The 19,433-nt window shown below is 52.8% G+C and overlaps 1 protein-coding gene across 14 annotated transcripts; it reads right to left on the reverse strand.

The window, feature by feature from the left end:
- Positions 1-4,406: 4,406 nt before the first annotated feature.
- LOC116437077 lies at positions 4,407-10,603 on the reverse strand. Of its 14 annotated transcripts, XM_032094643.1 has the most exons (7): positions 10,384-10,603; positions 9,456-9,561; positions 7,920-8,008; positions 6,962-7,086; positions 5,815-6,010; positions 5,589-5,739; positions 4,840-5,300 (listed from the first exon to the last, which is right to left on the reverse strand). In XM_032094643.1, the coding sequence occupies exons 2-7, from the start codon at positions 9,488-9,490 to the stop codon at positions 5,213-5,215; spliced, it is 684 nt and encodes a 227-aa protein (XP_031950534.1). In that variant the 5' UTR covers positions 9,491-9,561; positions 10,384-10,603; the 3' UTR covers positions 4,840-5,212. The 14 variants fall into 14 exon arrangements, 6 of the variants coding, with proteins under 6 accessions (XP_031950532.1, XP_031950533.1, XP_031950534.1 ...); XR_004237156.1 differs by lacking the exons at positions 4,840-5,300; positions 5,589-5,739; positions 10,384-10,603 and adding exons at positions 4,407-4,744; positions 8,406-8,546 and having other exon boundaries at positions 9,456-10,368; XM_032094641.1 differs by lacking the exons at positions 4,840-5,300; positions 10,384-10,603 and adding an exon at positions 4,407-4,744 and having other exon boundaries at positions 9,456-10,369.
- Between the last annotated feature and the right edge of the window lie 8,830 nt (positions 10,604-19,433).

The following is a 19,433-nucleotide window of genomic DNA, read 5'->3' on the forward strand; positions in this document are numbered from 1 at the left end:
ATGACCCGTGACCCCTAACCCGTGACCCTAACCCTAACCCGTGACCCTAACCCATGACCCTAACCCGTGACCCTAACCTGTGACCCTAACCTGCACCCCTAACCCTGCCTCCTACCCTGCACCTGCACCCCTAATCCTAGCCTGTACTCCTACCCTGCACCTGCACCCCTGGCCTGCGCCCCTAACCTGTGATCCTCCCATGCACCTGCACCCCCTAGCCCGTGGCCCTCACCTGCACCTGCACCCCTAACCTGCGCCCCTGGCCCGTACCTGCACTGCTGCCCTGCAACCCTAACCCTGACCTGGATAGTGGGCCGTGACCTGTGCCTGGACCCTGACTGGGTGCCTGGGTCCTGACCTGGACCCTATGCCTCAGAAACCCTCAGGAAAACCCACCTGGAAAACCCTAAATGTTCACCTGGCGGGTGCATACGGATTCCTAGAGGTAGGGGGTGGGGTTATGGGAGGGGTGGGGGTGTGGCATGAGGGGAGGGGCCTGAAACCTGACACCTGGCGCTGTCACCTAACCTGAAACCTGACACCTGGCGCTATCACCTGATGCCTAGCACTGATCCCTACCTGTGTCACCTGGCCCCTGATACCTGGCACCTACTGCTGACCCCTGACCCCTACTGTGGTCATCTGGCCCCTGATACCTGGCTTCTACTCCTGATGGTGGTGTGTGGCACCTAACGTGGCACTGGCCCCTGGCCCTGTGCCTCTGCGCTCCCTGCCCCTGTCCCTCTGCCCCCTCCACCCTATGTACTACTGTCCCACTTGGCCCCTGAACCTTACCTGCTGGTCTCTGGCCTGCGCGCGTTGTCCCTTGTGTGGCAGGCTCCTGGCGTGGTCCTGGCATTGTATTGGTATTGCGGCTATAGGGTTAGGGTCAGGGCTAGGGTTAGGGGGTTGGGGTTAGGGTTGGGGGTTAGTGGTCATGGTCAGGGTCAGGGCTAGGGGGCTAGGGGTTAGGGTTAGGTGGGGAGGGTGCTGGCATTGGCTCAGCATTTGGGATTATTGCCTCCAGCTGTGGGGAGGGTGGTGGCATGGGCTCAGCATTTGGGATTATTACCTCCAGCTGTGGGGAGGGTGCTGGCATGGGCTCAGCATTTGGGATTATTACCTCCAGCTGTGGGGAGGGTGCTGGCATGGGCTCAGCATTTGGGATTATTGCCTCCAGCTGTGGGGAGGGTGCTGGCATGGGCTCAGCATTTGGGATTATTGCCTCCAGCTGTTGGGAGGGTGCTGGCATGGGCTCAGCATTTGGGATTATTACCTCGAGCTGTGAGGAGGGTGCTGGCATGGGCTCAGCATTTGGGATTATTACCTCCAGCTGTGGGGAGGGTGCTGGCATGGGCTCAGCATTCAGGGTGATTGCCTCTGGCTGTGGGGAGGGCTGCTGCCTCTGGCTGCTTTTGGGGAGAAAGGGGTGTTGTTTGGGGTCCTGGTTAAGGTTAGGTTTAGGGAACAGGGCTTGTGTGTCATACCCCTTGTGTTTGTTGTGTAGTGTGTGATTTTTGAGCCCTTTCTCTTTATTCCCTGGACTCCCCCCGGGCTCTTGGCCTTTATTATGTTCTCCTGCTGCCTCCTCCTTGGGCTCTTGGCCTTTATTATGTCCCCCTGGAATGTCCCCCTGGGCTCTCGGCCTTTATTGTGTCCCCCTGCAGTGTCCCTCCTTGGCTGCCACCCTCTGTGTGTTTTTCTAACCTTTTTTGTGTGGGTGTTGTCCTTCCATGGGGGCCGCGGTGTTCTCCTGGTGCTGGGGGGTCTGCCTGCTGCGGCTGGGTGGGCTAAAATGGTGGCCTGAGGGGTGCTGTGGGGTGGTGCATAAATGGCGGGAGGGGGGGCTTGCGGGGGGGGGCGCCCTGAGGGGAGCCGCAACGGCGGGAAGGGGGGCCGTGAGGCGGGAAGGGGCGGGGGGTACCCTGAGGGGAGCCGCAAAGGCGGGAATGGGTGCCGTGAGGCGGCGGGGGCTGCCCTGAGGGGACCCGCGGGCGGCACGGGGCGGGGGATACCTTGAGGGGACCCACAATGGCGGGAGAGGGGAGCGGCGGGCGGTGGGGAGGTGCGGTGGGGCGGTTTGAGGCGGCGGAGCGGTGCGGGACCGGCGGGGGGGCGGCGGCGGCTCACGGGGGGCTGGCGGGTGGCTGCAGGCGGCGGCGGGTGGCTGTAGGCGGCGGCGGGCGCCGGACCGGTGGGCTCCGGGTGGCGGCAGGTGCAGGAGCGGCGCGGGACTGGCGGGGGAGTGGTGCCGGGGGCGGGAAGCGCTGTGAGGGGAGAGGGGCGGGGCTGGGGGCGGAGCGAGGGGCGGGGCTACATTACGCGCGCGCGCGAGGGAAGGGGCGGAGCGTCATGACGCGCGAGGCGGGGGCGGTGCCGGGGGCGGAGCGGCGTGACGCACGAGGCGGGGGCGGGGCCGGGGGCGGAGCGGCGTGACGCGCGCGGCGGGGGCGGTCCCGGGGGCGGGACCGCGTGACGCGCGCGGCGGGGGCGGGGCCGGGGGCGGGACGGCGTGACGCGCGCGGCGGGGGCGGGGCCGGGGGCGGGACCGCGTGACGCGCGCGGCGGGGGCGGGGCCGGGGGCGGAGCGGCGTGACGCACGCGGCGGGGGCGGTCCCGGGGGCGGGACCGCGTGACGCGCGCGGCGGGGGCGGTCCCGGGGGCGGTGCGGCATGACGCACGCGGCGGGGGCGGGGCCGGGGGCGGAGCGGCGTGACGCGCGAGGCGGGGGCGGGGCCGGGGCCGGGACCGTGTGACGCAAGCCAGGGGGGCGGCGACCGGGTGCGGGGGGGCGTGACACGGGCCAGGGGAGGCGTGACGCATGTGTGCGGGGTGGGAGCCTGTGATGAATGGGGGGTAGAGCTTAGGATGAGTGAAAGGTGTGGGTGGTGTGTGTGCGCACCGAAAAATTGGATAATTAACTAATTATCCAATTATCTAATTCAATTAATGCTCCAGCTGGGATATATTAGATTTGACAAGGAAATTCAACTCATTTCCTTGACAGAGAATAGTCAAAAACAGCAGTGAGCAATGGCTACAAGAGCCTACAAGAAAGATGAGGAGAGACTGTAAGAGTGGAGTGACAGTGACCCACAAAGACCGTGCTGTACCCGGGCCCGTCCGTGGTCCTGGCACTTTTCCTGCATTCTGATTTTCTGTTCAGAAGTCACTATGTGGCCAAATCTCTGGGTCTGGCTAAACAGTGTTTAGTGCAGAACCGATGTGATGGTCACTCGGAATCGCCCAGAGCAGGAGCCAGCTTGCAACTCTGGTGAAACTCAAGTGACACCAGCTGAGGCACACGCTCCAGATAACACACTGTGGGTGTGCCAGGGTCAGGGGCAAATGGTCAGGGCTTACCTTCTCCTGGTTTGAGGCCCGGTTTGGCAGCAACACAACATTCCAGTGCAGGATCAGTGCCAAAGGGAAGGGCTGCACAGATGCCCTGAGCCCCAGTCTCTGCATCAGCAGCAGTGGGTGGGTGGTCCTCACCTATTTCCAGATTCAAATCCATTTGTTTGTCACTCCTGCTAGTTTATAGGCTCTGAAAGCTCATTTCAGCTGTTCAGTGACAGCACTAGCTGGTCCATGGATTTAAGGAAGCAGACAGTCTTTGGGAATGTGTGTTGCCATTTGAGACTTGTCCAACAAAAGGGGCACAGGAGGAGGACAGGTGTTAGGGACCGAGTCCGGAGAGCTGGCCGCATAAACGACACGTACACCGATACGATTAAGCATCCTTCTCTCTTTATTGTTCAACTATGCCAACTTATATCTACTTTTGCACAGATTCATGCCCAGTCCCTCTAGATGGCCTCTAATCAGAGGGGGAGCCGGGCAGCTGTATACCTTGCCAAGGACTCTCAGGGCTGCCTGCAGTCAGGGGCCTGTTCAGGGGCTTTTCCTCAGCAACCCTGCATTGTCCAATCTTTCCAGGGGTATCATCTGCCCTTGTTCGATAAGGAATCCCTCTACAGACAGGGAGTTGTCACCGGCCCCGTGCTCATGGGCTGCAGGGGACACCTGCATCGAGGAGGAAATGGAAATGGGAAAGAGGGAAATGCAACCTCATGGGACGCACCTCTGGCACCACATTTCCTTTTCTTCCTGCTGTCCTGGAAAACCCCAAGTAAATCCAGTCCCTCAGACCTTGCATCCCTGAAAGCCAGGAGAGCTGGTGTTTTACCCAGATCCCAGTGCCCTGCACGGCTGCACTGACACGAGCGCAGGCCGATCGCTCCGCCCAGCACCATCTCTCATTTTCTTCCCATTGCTCCCCAGGCGGCCCCAAACCACCCCAGCGTGTCTGTGCCGGGGCCAGGGCCTGCCCCGAGCCCGACCAGAGGCTGTCACCCAGCCCTGCACCAGCTGCCACCCCCGGGAGAGCTGGGAATGCACTGAGAGCTCGGCTCCCCGGGCTCCCCAGCACCCAAACCGGTCCTCAGACACACAGAAATGCCCAACCTGCCCCTCTGGGCACAGCCAAACACCACAATTCCATCATCCCCAAGGAACTCTGGCACTTGCCTCTTCACCTCTGCCCATTTCCAGTAGCCGTGGCTAGGACCGGCCTGTCAGAAAGAGCATTCCCTAGGCAGTTCATCCCAGCCCAGAGGAGAAGAGGAGCCTGTCCCTGACCCACACCATGGGCAGGACAAGGGGGGCCCTAGCTGGCTTTGGCTACTCCAACACCAAAGCTCTTGGTCCCAAAGATGGGGCAAGTTCAGTGGTTTTTCCTGTCCTGAAAGAGAGCAGAAAAGGGAAGTTAATCCCACTGTGGAATCCAAGACTCCTGCTTTTCATATTTCTGCTCTGATTGCTCACTGTGGAGTTTTATCCATGGGAAAAAAAAGGAGAATGACACCATATCAAATAAAAAGTGCCCTTTTCCAGCACTTTTATTCCAGGCATTAAAAGGATGCTCATTTCTCTTCTAGCATTGTTTCCCTCATTTTAGGAGAACCGTTTTCATCCCAGACCCCACTCGTCAGTTGTTCGATCCTCTGGCACTGGATTTGGACAAAAGAAGGGATGTCCCTGGACTGCAGGAAATCACTGAGAGAAACCCTTCCAAAACGTGACAGAGAAAAACAACAGGAGATGCAGGAAGACACATCCCTCATTTGCACGTCTGCAATGCTTTTCTAACGACTTCTCTGCATCTGGATGCTCTTTGCTCTTGGCTTTCTTCACAAGAATGCATTTGCTGCTAAACACGTCTCAGACCCTTATTTGATCGAGATAAGGTGGGATGGAGATGAAGACTCACACAGGGAATAGCCAGGGAGATGCAGGGCCTGGGGACATCAAGGACGGAGAAGAGAAGGAACAGGGATTGTTTTTCTTGTTTAGAGCCAGCAGTGCTGTGAGCTTGGAGAACACACAGCACCGCAGGGATCCAGGGCAGGAGCGGGATAACTCCGGGATAAGGGGAATCTGCTCCCACTCCAGGGCTGTGCCAGTGAAGGAGGGGAATTTTTTAGTGCCTTCATTGCACACAAAAACCAAACCCAGCACCACCGAGCTGGACTTTCGTGAGCTGCAAAACAAAGCGGCCCCTGGCCTTTGGGGGAACACAACCTCACCGAGTCACGGAGCCAGGGGATGACACTTGGGAATGATCCTTGCTGCCTGCAGGCAAATCAGATGAGGGAGCTACAGGAGCTCTGGGGTTTCCTGCTCTTCCTGCAACGCCATCGGTCCAGACCAGGAGACCTTTCCCGGAACAGATCTTCCCTGTAAAGGGAGCTGCACCAAAGCTCAAGCCCTCATTTAGAGACCCTTGGAAAAGCAAAGGTGAGAGGCGATTACCTGGAGCCCCAGGGGACCGAGGTGAAGGCAATGAAGAAGCAGACAGCAAAGTGCTTCCACTGCTTCTCACTCCAGCAAGGGGGACATCCCTGGAATTTCGTGTCCAGCGTCGCTCCCAAGCCCCACAAGTGAATCCACACGTACTCCAAGACTGATCTCCTTCAAACTTCCAGCAGCACAGACCCACCGAGAGGAACTGCAATCCAAGGACACACATCAGCAACCGTCTTCCCGCTTGCCGCTCTCTCCACATTTTCCCTTTCCAGTGGGATGCAGGTGCCACCCCCCAGAGGCAGGAGAACTGCCTTGCAATCCAGTACAAAACCTGCCTGGAAAGCCCAGGATGCCCGGAGCCAGCAGCCGTTTCTCCTGGAGCTCCTGCTGACAGGCATTTGAAGCCTGCTGTGCCTCACAGCTGCTTTTCTGCCAAGGGCATTCCCATCTTTTCTTTTTTTGCCCAAATAAAGGTTTGCAAAGCTGAGTTTTGTGAGAAGTGCTTCATATTTGGATTATTCTTAACTTGGAGTTTCCCTTGGCACCAAAATCAGGGGCTCATCTTTTGCTTGGAGCTTGGCTGAAGTCCTCAGCAATGCTAGGGAATGTGGCCATTGGAGGCTTTGGGCAGATTTGGCTCATCTGCCTTTTTAGGCTTTGTTTCTTTCTCTCAGCCTTCCCACTGGATTGTGGCCTCCGAGGAATACATAAAATCCCATTCCATTCCTATTCTTTCGGACAACTTTTGGTACCGTTCCTGTACAAAACGAGGCCCCCTGTTCGATGCTTTTCCCCACCGTTCCCCGGCAGTTTTATCTGCCACTGCATTCCCTGCGTTGGTTGGGCTCTTCCCAGGTCTCTGAGCTCCTTCACAAGGCAGGAGATCGATTTGGCCCAGGAACTAAACCCTCCCGAGGAATTGTCTGATGCCATCTCCGCATTTGACAGCTGATCCTTGTGCTCAAAGGATCCCTCTTTCTTCCCTCCAGCCAATTCCAAGGCTCATGCCCCCAGCTGGGATCAGTCCCCAGTCTGATCCCTGCAGTCTTCCCTGCCAGGATCCTGCTCAGGAATCCATGGGCTACAAATGTAAGAATTAATTCTCCCCACACCTGCCCACTTCTAATTCCAAAGGATTTGGTGTCTGCCTTACCCGGCTGGAGCCTGCTTCCAACTCTGTTCTTGCTGCTTCTGCTGCTTTCCATTTCCCAGGAATTCCACTGACGGAGCGACAGCGTTTTCCAGCTCCTCCAGGATTCCCTCTGTTGCCTTTGGGTGCTGGAAGGATATCAAAACCAGGGTCTCTGGGGCTTTACTATCAGGAAATTACATCCCCGGATTTGTTCATTTCCAAATATTATCTCTTCCCAACAAAGCACTGGGCATCCAAGGAATACAGAAAGTGATGGGCTGACCACTGCTTACTCCTCTGGAATGTCAGAGCTTGGAAAAAAAGGGCAGTTGAGGCTTCTCCTGGTGCTGCCCGTGAGGTGTATTTTACTTAAGAGCCCCTTCCCGTGTCTTTCCCTGTATCCACCAAAAATCCACCCGTTCATTCCCCAGCTGCTTGCTTCCTCCCTCTTTTCCTGTATCCAACAGAATTTTAACAGGTGAATATTCCCCTCTGGAAGAGCACCTTTCATTCCAAACCTAAGAACAAACGAATCACTTCCCTTCGACCTTCCTTATTAGGATTCCACTGAGAGCAGTGGATGGAAAATGATCCTCTCCTGGTCCCTGCTGGATTCCCGGAGCAGGGATTCTTTCCCTCTTTCCCCCCCCCCACGGTGCCCTCCTCCCCCTCCCGCCCCACCCCGCACCCTATTCAGGCTTTGTTCCACAGCTTTTGCCTCCAGACCTCAGATCCTTTCATTCTCCAGGAGCTCCCAGCAGCTCCACAGCCTTTCCTCTCCCATCCTGATCATTTCTCCGGGAATGGAGCTCCGCATTTCAATTCCCTTCTCTTTTCTCTGACAATTCCCACCAGTCCAGACCTAAAGCTGACACAAGGAACACTCGGTGCCCACAAATCCAAACCCAGACCCGGCCATCCCTAAACCAGCAACTCCCAGACAATTTGCGTTCATTCCAACCTAACACTGAGGACTCACCCAATCCTTCAAAATTCCCAAGAAATATCCTGTTACCTTCACAGCTCCCAGGGGATTCTGCTTCACGCTCACACGGATTTGGGACTTCCCTGAAAAAACCCGTGCAGGGCACACTGGAATCCCCGATCCCGTGAATCCGGGGAGCGTTAAAAGCTCGGTCCAGCCTGGGCCCCCAGAAATTTTTGCCAAATATCCCCCAAGTCCTCAGGATAACAGAACTCTCTGGTACTGCATTTTTGGCGTTGTAAAGCCTGGAATTACTCTATTCCTAGTGCTGGGCTCTGCATATGGCCGAGAAAATCCCGGCCTCCACACAGACCCAGATTCCAAACTTTTTGATACATTTTAGCAAACCGAGAAATTCACCTTCCCTGCTTCTTCTTAAGGGCATCCTTCTCTTCCCTTACCCGGTGGGCTCTCTCCCACTGGGGGTGGGTTTTCCCCTTTCCATGCTAATTAGTCCCTACTTCTAGGAGGTTTAGGTACCTTTCTTCCCTGGGAGGGATTTCTTAACACAGCTACCGAGGCTTTGGGAGTCTTCTTTATCTTCTACTTTCTGGAAAAACACCCTGTGATCCATAAATGCCACAATCCAGACACCCAACTTCAACAAGACATCCTTTTTACCTAAAAACACTCACTCTCAACTCTTAGATCTTTTGAAGTTTTACCCCACAAAATTCCCCTATTTTTCCACCACTGAATTCCTCAGTCCTGCGTCCAAGGATTTCTTGAATACCACGGGGCTTTTCTCAACATTTACCCCCACGACCTTCCCTACGTGCCCACTGCTCATCACCTCATTTTTCCCTCAATGTGTTCGTTCTCCACCCCACAGAGTTTGTCAAGTGTTGCCCCCAAAATGTTCCCCATCTGTCCACTACTCAGTTCCCCATTTTGCCTCCAAAATATTCATTCTGTCTCCTCCAGATTGCATCCACTTTTACCCCCAACATTTTACTTCCTCTACAATATTGATTAAACCTTTTCCACCCCAAAAATGTGCGTTCTCTCCCTTAAACAGCACCTCGGCTTTTACCTCAAAAATGCCCCAGAGAGAAACTCAGATTCAGCCCCCAAACTCCCATTTTCCTACACAAACAGTTCTTGGGGCCCCTCTCAATTCCCCCAGGCTTTCAGCTAAAGGAAGAACTGGAAGCCTATTCCCTCATCTCCGCCCCTGTTTTGCTTTCCTGGAAAACCTTGCGATCCCACGCTTTCTCCAAGAGATCTGCTGGGAGTACTGCAAGGTTTGCTCTGTCAAGAGCGCATGGGGGGTTTACAGCACTTGTTCCTCTGCATCTTTACCCTTTTATCAGGTTTCCCCTGGAATGGTGTTGCGGGAGAAGCTTGGAATTACCAGAAATGGATCAGGTTCACATTTTTTCCCCACCAGTTTTTATCTGGTTTGAAATTCCTGGAATTACCCTCAAATATGCCCTAGAACACTGCTGTGAAAGGATCAATGAGAAGAACAGCCTGAAAGCAGAAAACCACCTCCAGCAGCAGCCAGAATGATCCCATTTCTGTTCTTACCTGGTCCTGCCAGAGCTCCCAACAGCCATTCCCATTGCAAAACAAGAGCTATGGAAGGCATTCCTGCTGTCCGTGAGGGTGAGGTGGCAGTTCTGGATGGTCTTTGCTGTGGAACCAGACAACAAACAGAGTGTAAATGATCTTGGTGGTCCCTTCCAAGCCAAACCAGCCTGTGATTCCATGCGTGGATCAGCACCTGTCCCAACTCCACTCCAGAAACCTCCTCCCACTAACCCAGAACTTTCCTTTTTCTGCTCAACATCAGGGATTTGCTGCCGAGTGCCCCGGGCAGGGGACGCCTCAGCCTTCCCTGGGACCGCAGCATTCCCTGGGACCGCAGCATTCCCTGCGCTGCCTCAGCACTCCCCCTGCGCTGCTGTTCCACGCCGATCCCGTGGTCCAGCGCCTGTGCGGGCTGCAGTGCCGGGCTCTCCCCACAAGGCGGCAGCACCGGGAGCGAGCAGCCCCGGCCGGTCCCGCTGGCTCGGGGCAGCTGCGCCTTGAACCCGCCCTGAGCCGGCGGGGCCGTGAACACAGCGGGCACAAACCCCACCGGTGCCCTTTATTTCACCCTCAGAGGCACAGGATCGCAGCATTTCCTGGGCTGGAAGGGACCCGCAGGGAGCATCGAGTCCAAATCCTGGCCCTGCACCCCAAGAATCCCACCCTGTGCCCGAGAGCCTTGTCCAGACCCAAACTCTTCCCCCAAGATCCTGAAAACACAGAGGGGCTGGGAGAAGGATGACAATGGAGGATTTTTTATATAGATCTCCTTGTATGATCGTTATATAATATTATTAGATAGTCCAGGAACCCATCCCTGTGCCTGGACACCCATCCCTGGGCCGGGACACCCATCCCTGGGCCGGAATACCGATCCCCCGCGGCCCCCACCGTCCGCTCGGGGCTGTCCCCGTTCCCCACTCACCTCCGAGCCCGGAGCAGCCGCGCCGGTGCCCCCGGCCCGGCCGCGCTGCTCCCCGGGCTCCCCACCATTGCCGCTGCTGGCGAAGAAGGGCGGAAGTCACCGGGACCGCACCAATGTGGCGATTGCGTCAGTGGCTATTCGACCTTCTCAAGATGGCGGCCGGAAGGACCCCGCTCCGTCTATTTGGCTGCCTGAATGCTCCCGCCTGCCCCCAGGCGCCGCTGACCCCACAGTCGGTGTCCGCATAGCGGGAAACGCCTCAGAAAATTGCGTGCAAGCGCTGGGCTGGCGTCGGCGTCGGCGTCGCGTTCAGGCAGCCGAATAGACGCAGCTTGGGGGGGGGGAGGGGGGCATTCCCTGCCGCCATATTGAGAAGGTCAGAAAACAGCGTAAACGACCGCCATCTTTAGTGTGGCTGCGACGAAACTTCCGCCCTTCGCCGCCATCTTGGGTGCTGGCAGAAGCCACTTCCGGTCGAGCCGCCATCTTTAGTGTGGTACACTTAAGGGCCCCCGCCGCTCCTCACAAGGGCGTCTATTCGGCTGCCTGAATCCGGCCCGGACTCCGACGCCGGCCCCGCGCTTTCCGCGCGATTTTCCGCGGTGCTTCCCGGAGCGAGGACACGGCTGGTGGGGTCAGCGGCACCGGAGGCGGGCGACTGCTCCGCGACCAGCGGCAGGCATCGGCAGGGACACCTCTCAAAGGGGCCTAGTGCGTCCGCCATCTTGAGTGTGGCGGAAGTGTAAACCACCCTCTGCAAGGTCACTTAACGCCGTCCCGAGAGCGCGGAACTGCGCCTTCCTTTCCGAGCCGCCCCCTTGAGAGCGACACGCGGGCGGCTCGATTCCGACCGTGCCCGCCCGGTGCTCCCCGCCCGGGTCGCGCTGCGACCGCGCCTCTGCTGCCCGGCAAAACCGGCCCCGCCGGGCCGCCCCCCGCCCTGTCATTCCTCGCGGTCACCGCCCCGCACGGCGCCCGCTCCTTTCCATAGCTGTGGCCCCACTCGTGCACGGCCGTGTCCCTCGGCGCTCCGAACCGCCCTTCGCCCCTCCCCTCCGCTGACAGACCCAGCCCCGCTCGCTCCCGCTCCTTGCCCTTGCCACGCTCGGCAGCCACCGAGGCCGCCGCCCTCTCGCCTCAGCCGGCACCGGGCGGCAGCAGCGCCGCCCAGCTCAGCCCGGGGGCAGGGACAGAGCAGAGGGAAAAGCCGGCTCTGGGCGCTCTGCAGCTCCTGCAGCCCGAGCGTCTCGGCTCCTGGGGCCAGGCGCTTGCTTCTTTCCTTCCTACAGAAAAACGCCGGCTCGTTATTCGCAAAACTTGCTGATCTCTATTCCCAGCTTCTTATATTCCTGTATGCGACAGAGTAGAGAGAGAGGGCTGGCGCATTTCAAAATGAATTTACATCTAAATCAGTAGCATTTGCCTATAGATGTAAAAATGAAGAACTTAACAGGTTTTAGTATTCTGCACACATCCCTCCCTGGGAGGAATGGTAAAAAGTTAAAAACAAATGAAATTTTAAAAGTAGAAAGTTAAAGTTACAACAACAGAAATTTATAAACAAACAAAGAGGTAAAATACAAGAAACAAACAAATTTCTAAAGGTAGAAAGTTAAAACCAAACAAAGTTAGAAACCAAAAAAAAATTAGAAACAAACAAAATTAGAAAGGTAGAAATTTAGAAACAAAGTCACAAAGGCAGAAGGTGTTGAGCCTTTGACAGGGTACCCTTCCTTCTCGGACCAGGGTGAAAGAGCAGAGGAGGCTGCTGTTCTGCTGAGTTCTTTATTTCACAGTCTCACAGCTGTCTTGAAGGCAGAGTTCGAATGGGGTTACATGATAAAGCCAAGCAGCAGCAGGCAAAAACAGCTTCTTCTATATGCTCTATATACTATATTTTTTCTTACAGAAGTGTGGATTATATTTGTTAATTGACCAGTAAGATTAACACATGATTCTAGTTTTCTTCTTCTTAACCCATCCTGGTCTAATTCTAACAGTCGTAAGCCTCACACGAGTGTTACATCTGTATTACACAGATTTGCATATACAGTTTCTGTCAGCTCTTACTGTTTATGTGAACACTCCATCTAAAAAATGTGAACAGTCTAATTCTATCTAGATTTTGTCTAAAGTAAAGAATTCTGTGAAAAGGTAACACTGCTGCAGCAAAAGCTGTGTTTAAGATCTCTGCTACAGCTTTTTCATGTTTAAGGCACTTAGCATCTATTTCTACTAAAAGTTAAAAATCTGTATTTCTATTTCACTTTGGTGTGGCTTCATGGATGTCAGCTCGTCCAAAGGTTTTAATTCACACCTAATGCTTTGGCTTCCCTCTGGGCCTGAGGGAACTTCTCTAACAAGAAGGTTAGAAACAAAGTTAGAAAGGTAAAAGTTAGAAAGTAAAAAACAAATTTAGAAAGGCACAAAGTTAGAACTGTAGAGTGTTAGAAACAAACAAAGTTAGAAAGGTAAAAATGGGGAGAAAAACAAAAGTATAAAGTTTCAACGTTACAAACAAAGGTAGAAAGGGACAAATCTAGAAAGTTAGAAACAAACAAAGGTAGAAAGTTAGAAAGGTAGCCACAAAAATGGTAGGGATGTAGAAAGGTAGAAACAAGCAAAAGTAGAGAGTTAGAAATGTAGAAAGTCAGAAAAGTAGAAACAAAGATAGAAAGTCAGAGACGTAGAAAGTTAGAAACAAACAAAGGTAAAAAGAAACAAAACTTTGAAAGGTGGTACAAAGTCATAAAAGTAGAAACAAAAAAGGCAGAAAGGCAGAAGGTCAGAATGGTAGAAATGAACAAATGCAGAAAGGTAGAAACACAGAAATGAACAAAGGTAGAAATGTAGAAAGTTAGAAATGAAGAAAGATGGAAAGCTAGAAAGTTCAAATGGTAGAAACAAACAAACGTATCAAGTCAGAAATTGAGAAAGGTAGAAAGCAACAAAGGTAGAAAAATAGAAAGGTAGAGAGTCAGAACCAAACAAAGGTAGAAAGTTAAAAAGGCAGAAATGAACAAAGGGAGGAAGTTGGGAGAGGCAGAAAGTGCAGAGGCTGGCAGCAGCCATTCCAGCCTTAACGAGAGCCCTGTGTGGAAGAGCAACTTGTTCCATTGATCTTCACTTTGCTAAGCGCCTTCTGATCTCTTGGGAAAGATGCAGAGCAGGCAAATGGCTACAGGTAGAAGCACCAGGTGTGACTGTTCTTCCTTCACCTCCCAGAAAGCTGGGGGGTTTCATGTCTGTGGCCTAGAAGGGGCAGAAAGTCTGCCCTGACCAGTCTGTGGGCATGGATCTGTTTTGTCTTTCCCTGTGCCCATTCCCAAAACTCTTTTAAAACTTTCCCAAAATAGAAACACAGAAATACTGGGGCTTGTGTAATAAAGAGAGATCCTGCCTGAAGAAACAGTGGTCTCTGTTTTTTTCCAAGCTGCTACAGAAACAAACAAAGGTAGAAAAGTAAAAATGAACAAAGGAAGGAAGGTGAAAAAGGCAGTTCAAAATCTGTTTATGGCCCCATGAAAAAGAAAGTTGCTTTGAGCTGAAAACCTAAGGAGGCTTTAGGCCCCTCCCTGCAGGCACAAATTCCCTCTCTCTGCTTCTTCTTTTTCGGGGGCTGCATTTCAGAGCAGCCCAAGCTCAGGGATCAATCAGGGAATAAAGAGGATTTTTTCCCTTCACCTCTGCTTCCCCAATCTCCTGTGGCCAGGGACATTTAACAGCCCCCAGTTAAAGAGCTCTGACCTGCAGACAGCAGGAAAAAGCTGCTTTTTCCTCTGCTGATCCTCAGATGTGTTTTCAGTCCCTGCTAGGCGGCTCCCTAATTCCAGCCCTGTAACAAAAGGCCCATTTTAAACCCAATATTCCTATTTCAGGCAGAGCTGGGGGGATTTTTGCTGAGTTTGAAGTTCCTGGAAGCCTTTGGCGCTTTCAGTGATCCTGGATCCAGCCCAGCAAGAGCTGCCCCAGTCCTGGTGAATCACTTTCACTTTTATTATTGCTCCTGTCCCATTCTCCATCAGGGAGATAAGATCTTCTTCCCTGGGCTTTTTTTTAAATTTAAGGTAGATTGCACTGACACCTTCTGAGCTGGAAAGTTGAAAAGTTAGAGAGAAAGAGGAAAGTAAAGCTAAAGAGTTAGAGGAAAAGAGAAAAGCAAAGCTAAAGAGTTAGAGAGAGAGAGAGAAAGAGAAAAGTAGAGTTAGAGAGAAGAGGAAAGAGAAAAGTAGAGTTGGAGAGAAGAGGAAAGAGAAAAGTAGAAAAGCACAGGAATAAAGGAAACAGAGGAACAAAGAAACAGAGTTAAAGAGAAAAATAGAGAAGGACAGAAACAGAGTTAAAGAGAAAAAGAGAGAGACGAAGCAATAAGGAGAAAGAGAAAAGCAAAGAAACAGAGTTCTAGAGAAGCAAAGAAATGGAGTCAAAGACAAACAAGGAAATAGTTAAAGAGAAATAGGAAAATAAACCTGGAGAGAAATATAATTGGAGAGAGTGAGAAGAAACAGAGACAGAGGTAGAAACTGAGAAAAAGAAAGGCACAGAAATAACGATAGACAGGGAAAAGTGAAGTGAAGAATAGACTAGAAAGTAAAGCAAAGCAAGAAATACAGTGAAAAAATGACTAAACCACACCAAAGAAAAACAGGAGCTGGGGGGAGGGGGGGGGCTGGGTATCTTTATTAGGGTTTTAGGGTTTATTCAACTTTATTGAATGGATTTTTGTATTTACACTCTAGCACAATATACAGAAACAACAATGTATACAAATACAATCCATATACACACTGGTAAAAGTCCAATTTGCATACAGAGCAATACATGGAAATGCAGCAGCAAACACAAATACAGACCAATACAGAGCAGCACAAGCCAAATACATATCAATACAATAGAACAATTTTTCTATTTCTGGAAAACTTGCTACATTTTGTTTCATTGTTAGCGGAAACCCAAAACAACAGCACCACAGGGAGAACATAACAGTCATCCACCACACACACCTCTTTGAGCTTCCACACAACCCCACCCTTGCTCTCATCTCAACCACTCTCCCCACCCTGGCCCCTCGGGAACAGGGTTCCTGGGAGCCTCCAAATCGTCCTGCCTGACAAAACCCCGGCCCCGGCACGGTCTGCACCCAAACCTTGGTGATGAACATCACCTCGCAGACTGGTCGGGACTGAGGAAAAAAAAAAAAACGAGTCGGGGGGGGGGGGGGGGGGTGGGGAAAAAACCCAGCTGGGGTTTTTTTATTCTAAATTTAAAAATGTGTTGAAAAACCTGAAAGGCAAAAACCAAACACACAAGGTTAGAACCATTCCACACACACACTCTCACAGGCAGACACAACCTCTCACACACAGCTACAGACAGTCACACGCTCTTCAGCTTACACGCTGACTGCAGCCATTCATCAAAACACTCCACTGATGGAGATACTTTGGTACATCTTCCCTGGCTGCTGCTCCTCGACGTCGAGCCGTAGATTCTGGGAAAATTGGTAGCATCGGTGACCGTGGAGATCCAAAGCTGCCTCGGGACCTGCAAGAAAATGTGAAGCGGTCAGAGAGTGGCCCGTGGCTAGGAGTTATCCCCACACCAGGCCCATAAATTTTCTGCCCAAAACCCCATAGAAAATAGATGAACTCTTAAGTTTTATGACTGTTCTATCTAACTGTGACTCTACGTGCCAGGGCAGGGCGGCTAAGCGGCGCATGGACGGGCGACACCCTAAATTAAGAAAAGATGACGCGAGGGCTCGAGATGAGTCTCCAGAAGATTAATTCTTGAGTGCAATACACTTAGAGGCGATGGAACCTACTGAAATATTGCAGTCACGGAGGGAGAGTCCGATACCCTCCCTAGAGAAGTCCAAGGGAATGGCATGTGAAAAGAAGCTGGTACCAAAACTGAGAAGGAAGATGGATGAGAACATCTTGTGTACTTCCTCCAGTCTCAAGAAGTAAGAAGGTAAAGATGCCAGAATAAGCCCCATCCGGGCAAGTAGGCAAGTAGAGTACAGCCAATACGGCCAAGAACAATGCAAAAAAAAAAATCCCTGACATGCAACAAAGCCCTGTGACACAGAGGACAATGGACACTACATAACAAAGACACAACCTACAGAACACAGACACAAGTTGAAACTGCCCAGCAGTTTCACCTGATGGACCCAAGATTCCTACAGCAAATGAGCCAGAGGCTGATGATGCCAAAGGAAAGAAAGCTCTACGGCAATAGCACATGATGGCAAAACATAAGTCCTTACAAGAAGTTAGTACCAGAGCTGTTAAGAGGATGCTCAAGAAGCTCAGTAGGCCTAGAGAAGAAGGCAACAACTGCTAGGGGACCGGGGCGATCGCTCCAGACCCAAAGGCGAGCTCCTCAGGCAAAAAGATCCGCGATGACATCGAGACTCAGAGAAGGCCGATGACGTGAAGCTCGTGAGAACACAGAGACGGGTCGGAACCGTCCTGCCCGGCAAAGGGTCGGGCGATGCTGAGGAGAAACCCTCTCCCTTTACTTCCAAGGGGCCTATCCTGCTACAGCCCTCTCCTCTAAGCTAACTTCAAATTGCCTCCTGCAATTCCAAAGGGTTTTCCCTTGTCCCCACCACTTAGCTTTTGGAAGACGAGCCGACAAAATCCGTCCTCGATGGAAATGAACACACGGGCGCCATGGATGTTGATACAGTCCCCAGGGTCTGTTTCGGTGGCTGCAAAAATTCAGAAAAAAAATTCAGACTGCGATGAGATGTTCCAAAAGCGACCCCTTCTGCAAGGCCTCCCTCCCTCCTAAGGGCTGAGGCTCATCGCTTACCTGCTGCTTCCAAACTTTGGCTCCGCAGCTGCTCACGGTATCTAAGACAACAAAACAGAAAACGTCACTGTGGCCCTCGAGAATATTAATCCCCGGGGGTCCTCCACACCAATACCCCAGCTCACCTCAAATCTTCATCCGATTCCAGAGGCGGCCCAGAAAATACCTGCAAAGCAAAAAGGTACGTGCTTAGCGCACCACCACATACCGCTCACCTATTACTTGCCCCACTTAAAGGCCAACTCACCTGATTGTCTCTATTTCTTGGCATGTCCAAGGCAGCAGCAGCAGCACCTGCAAAGAAACAAAGCAAAAAACATCCTGAAAGACTCTGAAATCCCAACCCCCCCCCCTCCAATTAAAGTACACTGCACCTATACCTTAAGCTTGCACCCACCTGGCTGCCAGCATCCCAGACCAGGACATCTTGCCGGTGGACCACCTAAAATGCACAAAAAATAACAGATGCTTAGAGCTGCACCAGAAATTGATAACTGAGCAAGAAAAACTAGTTGAGTCCACCGGTCACCACTTACCTCGCTCACTTCACCTTGACAGCTGAGATCCGGCTTGACCTCCTAAAAATAAAGACAAAGAACAATGCTGTAACATAGCCACTATTTACACTTGCCCCACAAACACAAATGGTGGCTGACCTTCCTGTGGGAACCCCCTCACCCGGTCCAGGGCTCTCTGCCACGGATTTAATCCCTCTGCGTCTGAAAGAAAGCGATGACAAAAGTCAAAGGGGTGCATGAGAACTTAACAGCTCCAGCCATCTTGTGTCAATCTAGGAATACCATCTAGAGGCCAAACTACAGCCTACCTCACAAATTACAAGTCCCCAGGCCTTGTCCTATTACACCCATGTGCCAGACCATGCAGCAGGGCAGAGCAGCTCTGGGCCAAATTCACGCAGACACCTGTGACACAGGAAAGGACAAAGGAGGGGATGGGATGAAGAGAGAAAACCCTCAGCGAGAAGAACGATCGCAAGGGCCGAGAGAACGAGGAATGAGATGACCTAGGCGAGACCGACAGTGAGCCGACGAGGCTCAAAGAGCCCTGGCAGAAGAAGGACTTATTCTGAGAACCGCAAAGACGGATGCCCGAGAATCGTACAGTCAGAACCCTCTACCACTCTTCACATTCTGACAAGTCCTAATCCGCTATAATGGATCATTGCGGCATACAGCTGTGAATACAGCTCAGAACAAGACCATAACAGACACCTGACTCGACGCTTCTAAAGAGAGATGTGATTCTGATGCGCCTCCGAGCTCTCGCGTCAAAGGATCAGTGGTATCGGCACCGGGTGGAGGAGCACCAAGAGCAGAGATGCTAAGAATAACACCCAGCGTTTCCAACAAGCATCTCAAAGGGCTAAGGCAAAAGACCTGCAACAGAAGATGCCCAAAAGACACAGAACATACAATAGAAAAGTGACACACACCGGGACTGCTCTGCTCACCTCAGCATTGTGATCAAAAGTGAGACTCGCCCTTTATGTGGCCTAAGGGGCCACTTCCTGGACATCCCCACCTCCAAAGCTGACTCAAAAATCCCTCCCGGCAAGCCCTGACCCAACACCTCACATTCATTCCCTCAGTGGATTGTAGCCCTCAACTTATCTCTCAGACATCTGGAGATGGGAATCCTCCTCAGGCACAACAGAAGGCTGGCTCGCCCTCTGGGAAGCTCCTGTTGTCACCAGGCTGTCGTCTCCTAGTCAACCACAATAAAGAAAACCAAACACCACTACAGGAACTTAGTGGCATGTCAGCCAAAGCTCCGACAATTCCACTACTCACCGTCTCCTAAGAAGGCCGGGGTCCTCGGACCGCACGCTTCGGCCACGCTCTGAGGCCGACGCCGTCATCACAGGGTATGCCCGGGTTAAGAGGAGACAAGGTGTTGTGGCATTGCTGAGACTTGAGTGGACCCTCCCTCCTCCTCCCTCCCTCCCCGAGTCACCGCAACTCCACAGCCTTGGATGTACCGGAAGGTATCTCAGAACAGAAAATGTAATGGCTTCATTGCAGAGTCCCGTAATACTTCCAGAGCACTCACGACGGTGGCAAAGCGGGTCCGTCAGCCGGTCAGTGAGGAGGTTTAGCATAAAAAAAGTGGACCCCTTAAAACACACAAATGACAGTGGATGCTTAGAACTGCACCAGAAATTGATAACCAAGCAATAACAACTCATTCCGTCCACTGGTCACCGCTTA

This window comes from Corvus moneduloides, chromosome 32 (genome assembly GCF_009650955.1).
Source record: "Corvus moneduloides isolate bCorMon1 chromosome 32, bCorMon1.pri, whole genome shotgun sequence".
NCBI lineage: Eukaryota > Metazoa > Chordata > Aves > Passeriformes > Corvidae > Corvus > Corvus moneduloides.